Genomic DNA, 7,765 nt, shown 5'->3' with positions numbered 1-7,765 from the left:
TGTTTGGTAACTTCTCGTTTTGTATGAAAAGCCTTCTCAGACTCTCGGCTTGATACAGGAAAACAATGTCTAGATTACAGAAGCATACGTTATGACCGCCCAATTGTCCCTACTCATTTGTTTGCCGTTTCACCTAAAGCATTCCCTTACTGCTCAATTTGGGCATGCTTTCTAGGCTTTCAGACTGACTGAATTACACAGATTCCCTCAGGACACAGTCCCTTCATTTTCACTGTGCTGAGGAACTGATTGCTTCCTGTCCCCAACCATTCCAGTTGCTTCAAAAATCTTGAAAGTTGTGCATTTCTTTTAAGGCTACATTATAATGAGCAAAAGAAAAACGTTAGAACAGTTCAGAAGCATCTGTAACATTTAATAGATTTTTTTCATCTATGTCACTTTTTGCCACTCATTTAACTCAGGCTAAACAAGCAGCTAATCAAAAACATCAGTGTCACTTAAGCATTTGCACATTTTTTCAGTACAGGAAGACTCAGGTACAGACCATGTAACTTCATTTTAGAACATCCATCTCCTTTTCAAGTGCTTCCTTACAAGGCGAGGCAATATTCAAATCTCAGTTTTCACACTGAATAGGAACCACCAGCTAAGTAGGGTATACAATTCAAAGTATTATTGTTATGCATCAGCACAGGGAGTATCCCATCACATTCTCCTTCCAAAGGACCAAGTCTAGAGCTTCAATGGGTTTATTACTTTTTTTAAACAAGTCAGTAAAGTTGTCCTGAATTATGAACATAATCATTTCTAGTTCCTGCTTACATTGATTTGAATTTCACCGATTAGTAAGTAGCACACATCTTTGTCAACAAAATTATTTCTCCTTACATGTGTACCTTTTCTTAGTATATATATTCATTACATTATTTTCTTTTTCAGTTAAATATTTAGTTTCCTTTAACACCTGAGGTAGCACTAAGCCTGCGAGGGCTAAAGTAGTAGTATACAACTGTTGAAAACACAAGAGAAGTCTTATAGAGGAGTATCAATGAAATGTAAACATAAATCCATTCCACACAATAACCTCACATCATCAGTATAATTGTGCTTGTCTATTTAATTTGGTTTTAATGGAAAAATGCTATAGTGAATAGCTAATGCACACTTAATTGGAAGAAAATCAGATCTATAATTATTTGCATTAGGAGAGATTCCAAAGGCTACAGAGAACTGGAGATTGAGACGTTTCTGTCCAGAGACAGGAAGAGACTGCAGAGTTGGAGGCAGGAATAGCAAACTTTTATACTTCTAAGGGCTGAAATTCAGTTTACCACAATTCTTAGAGAACAAAAAATATTTAAACCTGGAAGATGGAGTCTGATGTAGACAAAAGAGAAAACCACAGTACAGATACATATTTGTGTCCTTTAAAATAATGACCTCAAGAGATACTTACTGTGCTGTTCAAATGAGAGCAATAGTCTGTTGTTCCGTTTTCAAAAATGGTTACTTACCAATCTGCAGTTTGCAGCAAAGGACATTTAACATAGATACAAGAAAAAAAAATTGGTGGTAAACATCATACTGGGAACAGTCTAGCAAACAAGTTTGTGAACTTTCTCACTGAAAGCAGAAGGTAACCAAACCACAAATATATAATCTTTGATGTCCAAAGGTACGATTTAGAGAATGGTTAATATATCAGTCTGAAAAGGTATTAGAAGGGATACTAAAGCTTTATTACTTTAATTAATAGACTAGGCCACTGACATGTACAGAAAGGTTTCAACATGTAAATTATGCTCCAGTTTCTGCACAAACTAAAGATTTAGACTGATCTGAAAACATTTACCCACTGACCTCTGTAGTTTCCAGTTTTTAGTAGTCTGTAAATAGTCAAAAATAAATGAATTTGACACTGCTGTGGCAGCAAGCATTTCTATGACCACACTGGAACAGTCACTGCTGTTAAGTCAGACAAATGAGCTGTCAGTATATTATGTTGATACTTCTAGTGAAGAACCTACTTTAAGGGTTTCATGATTTATTTAGTGGAATGTGTAAGTCTAAAAAGAAGAAAGTTATCCATTTGATATCTCAAAATTCATAGCTCAACTCTTTCACTGCAATCCTGTTGGCCAGGTGTCCAATTAAATGTATTCCACATAAATAAAAAAAAACAATTAGAAAAACACTAAAACAAGCAGCACTAACATTTGTTGAGAATGTGGTGCAATCTTATGAGACTCAGTTTCATTATTTCAATTTGATTAGCTATGCAATAACTTTAATACTTGGGCAAGTGTATTATTAGCAGAGGGTACCAAATGGACAAATTTATATAGAAAGCTGCAGTAACAGACAAATATGCTTTCTGGCATGAGCTGCTAAGCTTCTGTTGATGTCCTCCTCCACCATTCTGAAACAGCCTTTTCTTGTAATACTAACTAGTGCAACCACACTCGGAGACCTGTAACTCAAAGACCTTTGCCTTTGCAACGTTACTTTAAATGCACTTAGACAATATTGGGAGAATATATTACATTTATGATTGTTTTTAAACAAAGTTTTCCAATGATTACTCATTCACAAGTTTTTAAATAAAAGTTTATTACAGAAATTATTTTGAACAAAAAAGGCAACAGTATCTGTTGTAATTTAAAAAAAAAAAAAAAAAAAGAAGTAACATTGTATTCATGCCCTATAAGGTGAACTGAAGAAATGCTACAGGTATTTCTTCGGCTGTCATTCTGTGATGCTTTCTAGCATGGATTAACTCACGTCTGCATCACAAGAATTAAGCATGAACACAGTCCCTTTCCATGCTTCTTTCCAGAAAGTGCTGCATATTAACAGAAAATATTGCAGACAACCCACAGTTCTATTCATTCTGTAGTATTGGAACCAGTGTCTAGGAAAGAAAAAAGAAAGTATGAGTAATATATACCCCCACTACAGTTGAGTATAAATTAAAGAGAACCAATACCATTTTCTAATCTCTTCCCCAAGCATTTTAGAACATGTTCTATACCTACTCAATTGCCTCCACTGCTATGAATGTGATGCATGAACTGCTTGTGCTGTTTCATTTCAGTTAGCAACATTGAAAAGAGCCAGCGCAAAACTTCAAGGTTGTGCACGCACATCATTTGCTATTAAGGCATTAAAAATACAAGAACCTTTGCTCTAACGTGTAGTGATACACAAACACTTCACTGCAGTCAGCCACGAGCACATCTGGCTAACTCACATGATCTACTAATAAGAAAGGGTTTTGTACATCCAGTAGCATAAGCTGCTATGGAGTATGGGCTACAGTTTACTAAGCATTTTGAAATAGATGCAAGAATGAGCACGATCTTCATAAAACAACTGAGAGCGATTCTCTGTTCTGAACTTTTGTCAGAAGCACCAATTAACACCAGGACAATTTCTGGTATTACTACCATTACTGCTTTCTTGTTCCTAGAGCTATGGAAAAAATACGTAACTTGGATATGGAGAAAGACAAGTCAGTGTTTCCTACGTTCCTTTAGCAAGTCAACTTCTTGTGGGAAAAAAAAGGCTGTAATGTTATTAGCAACTTTAAGTCATCCAGTTCTTTAAATCTTATCTGCATACTTTATCAAGAGTGAAAACGATTCATACTTAGAAAGTAAGGTTTCCTCTACTAGCTATAAGCACACAAAAAATAAACAGAGTAAGATTATATGCTTGGCTAATACCAGAAGTTGAGCAAACTATAAATTCTGTCAGCTCTTTAGAACTACAACTTGAAGTGACCACTGTAATCATGCCAGGATCAGGAAACCATAAAGAACCTGTTTCAGAGGTCTAGGGTGTATTTAAATAAAGCCTTTTCCATTCTCAGTTCTTCCTTTTAGCATCACTCCCTGGGGATGAAACAACTGGCACCATTTCACACATCTTTAGTGATATTCTACCACACTGATGGTTTCCAAAGTTATAAACCAGCTGGCCACATAAGTCACTAAATGACTTTTTCCAGTAAATAACTTCAAGAAACATTGACAAATGTACTCCAGTCAAGCAGATATGGAACATAAACTCCCGTAAGCAGTGTACATACAGTGGGCCTGTTGAGCAATATATAAATCTTATGATTTGCAAATGCTAACATAAGCTTTTCATGTGCTTGGGTCCCCTACTATAAAATCCAGCAAACAATTGCTTAGACAGTTTTCTCAGACAATTGCTTGCTCAAACTGATGAAGCACACCTTGAATTCAGTAAAATATGGTGCTGTTCTAATGAACAGGTTAATACAAGAAAAAAATCAGCACACAGAAATTTAATTAAATTACTTATGACTTTCTAATTGCTCTAGTAGTACGTACTTAACAACAGGTGTACAGCAATCTCCAACACATTTCTACTTCAGTGCTAATGAGTTACGGAAGCATTTAAGCTTGCTTTTGTTTCATTTCTCATCATATGTAAAAGGGAGGGCAGAGCCCTACTTTTGTCTGAATAATACAGTCAATCTGGCTTTAATCAGACATTTGGTCAAAGCTTTCTATAAATGATCAAGTCTTGTGTCTCAGCTTACGTATATCACATTCCATACTTACTTTTTCCATCACATGCTACAATTTTCACTTTATCCACTTTCACAAGTTCAGTGACCTCCCTAAATTCAACATCATTCAGTACAAATGTCCATACGTTGTCACAGAACCTGTATGTATTCAGAGACCCCTTTAAAAAGACAAGAGACATTTTCTATAGGATGCATCCCAGAAGTAACAGAAAATACGATGTTTACCATCTACTGAACTACATACCTTCTAGAACTAGGTTTGCCATAAAGCCAACTGTGAACCTGAATGCATACAAACTTTGCAAGAAAGCAGTTCTGAGGAAAACTGTAGTTTAAATGCCCTCCAGTGGCTGACATTTTCAAGACCGTGTAGTAATGTTACAGTCTATCCAAGGGCAAACTTCACAGGTACACTAAGAAGTTTTATAACTTTTCTAATCTGTGTAAAGGATCAGTTTCAGAAAAGGTTTCTTAAAACATAGGCCATAAGAAAACTCAGTTACAGCAGTGATCATAACAAGATGTGAATTTTGCAATTGTTTAAATAAAGCAATAGTTTCAATAAAAAATCATGACAAAACTGATCCACATGACATAAAGGGGTATTCGTCATGTTTGATGTATTACTGAGGATGTTGATATGTAAACCTTTTGGCCTTCATCTCTACATACTCTTGAACTTAAGCTCCAAGTAAATTTTTTTAAATTTATCCTCTAGACACATGCTGAACAGTTTTCTATACCATGTTACATACACAAAGTTTATTGTGTTAGAGAAAAGAAGTTATGCTCTTTTTAACATACCTGTATGGGTTAAAGATCTAAAATCTTAAGAGCTCCCTTCATTAATGCATTCTGCATAGACTGCAGAGGAAGCGTTAGGACATAAGTTAACAAGACAACTGCTTGTTTGTTGGGTTTTTTCCTCCTCAAAATTACAATCAAGTTGACACTTAATAATTTGCTGGCTATCTAATATTAACTAGGGAGGCTAGCTAGGAAAAAAACCCCAAACTTCTTTTTTTTTTTTTATGATACCTATAAAAACAGCTACAAAATGATCCAGTGACTTGCGGAAGGGTAGATCCACAACTGTGTAGCCTCTCAACATTATAGATGTGGCTGAAAATCTGGCCTCATCTCACTTCTGCTAGGTACAACTAAGAGAAGCAAAAGTCTCCCTCCCCATCTGCAAGGCACTGAGGGTGGCAACGCTACCCATCAAAGCATTTCCCTCTTCCTCTGGTTTTACCCACCTACCGAATCTATTTCTCATTTTTGCTTTCCTTAAAAAAATCCCTAGCAGAATAAGAAGATAACAATCCTTACAATTACATACAGAATATACATGTAAACAGTCATTATTTCAAAGTCAAAACATATCTTCATAACAGCTTTTAAGGATGTTCTGCATCAGCGGTTATTTACCGTACCTCAGGAAGAACTTTTTTATATATTGTTATCTTACCCTGAAATTGACTCTGTTCCTGACCCGTTGTGCCAATGCTGAATTTATAGCTTTATCAAACTGAAGTAACACCTGAAGGGCCAGCTGAGGTGTGATTTGCTGTGACTAAAGTAGATTTAAAAAAAAAAAAAGTTTTAAGTTGTTTCAAAGTAAACTTAAAAAGGCAGTAAAAATTAAAACCCTCAAAGTTCACACAAAGCAGATCTCAAAGTATTACATTCCTGTGTTTACTTCCTTTTTCCTATTTTAACTCGGAGAGAAGAAATGATGTCCTAACATGATTTTTTGTGCTACACAAGAATTTCTTCTGATTAACCTTCACTGGAAACAACCAGAAGAGCAAGAAATCGATTGCAGCATTCCAGATTAATCTGGCTGTCCGTCTACTGGGCCACACAACAGGGGATTATGCCACTTACATAAAACATTTTCCTTCATCTAGAACGTTAAGAAAAAGATTTCCCATGTGAATGGAGTGTCAATAGCTTTTGGTTTTAATCATTAGGTTTTCCAAACATTGGCCATAAGTACCCTTATACAGCAAGCACCAAGCCGTTTCAATAACTACCCTCTCTTTTTATTAAGCTAATTGCCCAGACCCTGAACCCCACACGTACCTGTATGAGCTCGTCCAGACTCTCCTGCAGACTGTTCCCCAGCGTGGTGTTCCTATACAGCTGATAGGCCATGGTTTACCGAGACGGGCTGGACACCCTCCTGATCAGCCAGGCTCTGGACGCCAGCTATGTCCTCGCTCTCGTTTAAAAAGCAAACAAACAAGAATCTAAAAAAAATAAAATCTAAAAAACCACACAGAGCCCTTAAGGTACAACACACGGCAAGAGCAAACAGAATTTTTAAACTCATTCCGCAAACACTGACCGACAATTAAGAGCGCTCAAGAGCACGAAGCATTAACGATCGGCAGGAAAACCGGGCCGCCGGGGAAGGCAGTAGGGAGGGAGCCGCATCGCTGCCGGGACGGGGCAGTCTTTGTTCGGCACCCGTTCGGCTTCCAGGCCGATCCCCGTCCCCCCCCGCGGCACCTAAAGCCGTTGCGGGAATCTCAGGCAAGAGCTGGGCACCGAGCGGCCTTGCGCACCGCCCGCCGGCTTGGACCGGGCCCCATCGCCCCCCCTCCCGCCCCGCCCGCGGCCCCAGCGAACCCGGGGGAAGGTGCCGGTCGTCGCACCACCGCCACGGGCAGCTCCGGCCGCGGCCCGCAGGGCGCGGGTGGCCAGCCCCGCCGGCGCCGCAGGAAGGGGGAGCCGCGCCTGCAGCGCCGCCCCGCCGAGCCCAGTCCCCGGGCTACCCCCTCCCGCGGCCCCAGCCTCACCCGCTCCGAGCGGCCGGAAGAGGTAGGGGCCCCTTCTCGGCCGCCCCGTGGCCCGGAAGCGGAACGGCGAGGGCGGTGACTGGGCCCGGCCCCATCCCGCCCCCCGGAGCTGGAGCCGGGAGGTCGCGGTGCACGGCGGCTGACACAACTCGGGCCACGGTGCCAGGTCGCCCCCGGAGCAGAGCTCGTCTCACGCGGTGAGGGGAGCGGAGCGCCTCGGCCACCCGGGAGCAAGGGCAGGCGGAGGGGCGGGAGGCCCCAGGGGCCGTGCCTGGCGGAGCCACCCGCCATCCATTAAACGCGTTAGGGTTAGCTTTTTAAAATTACATAATAAAGTCAGTTAAACCGTCTGCATTTCTGGGTTTAGGTTTATTTTACCTGTTCAACTAAGAGTTACTTGCCTTCCTTATTAAGAGCTTAGCCCATTTTCCTCTAACTT

At 40.0% G+C, this 7,765-nt stretch overlaps 1 protein-coding gene across 1 annotated transcript; it reads right to left on the bottom strand.

Moving 5' to 3' along the window:
• Positions 1-2,552: 2,552 nt before the first annotated feature.
• GTF2A2 (general transcription factor IIA subunit 2) lies at positions 2,553-7,410 on the bottom strand. Its single transcript, XM_075764581.1, has 5 exons — positions 7,327-7,410; positions 6,608-6,746; positions 5,991-6,095; positions 4,554-4,680; positions 2,553-2,872 (listed from the first exon to the last, which is right to left on the bottom strand). Exons 2-5 carry the CDS (start codon positions 6,677-6,679, stop codon positions 2,847-2,849), a joined length of 330 nt encoding a protein of 109 aa, XP_075620696.1. The 5' UTR covers positions 6,680-6,746; positions 7,327-7,410; the 3' UTR covers positions 2,553-2,846.
• Between the last annotated feature and the right edge of the window lie 355 nt (positions 7,411-7,765).

Source organism: Balearica regulorum, chromosome 12 (genome assembly GCF_011004875.1).
Source record: "Balearica regulorum gibbericeps isolate bBalReg1 chromosome 12, bBalReg1.pri, whole genome shotgun sequence".
Lineage (NCBI taxonomy): Eukaryota > Metazoa > Chordata > Aves > Gruiformes > Gruidae > Balearica > Balearica regulorum.
The sequence above is the reverse complement of the archived record's forward strand: the minus strand, read 5'-3'. Positions and strand labels throughout refer to the sequence as shown.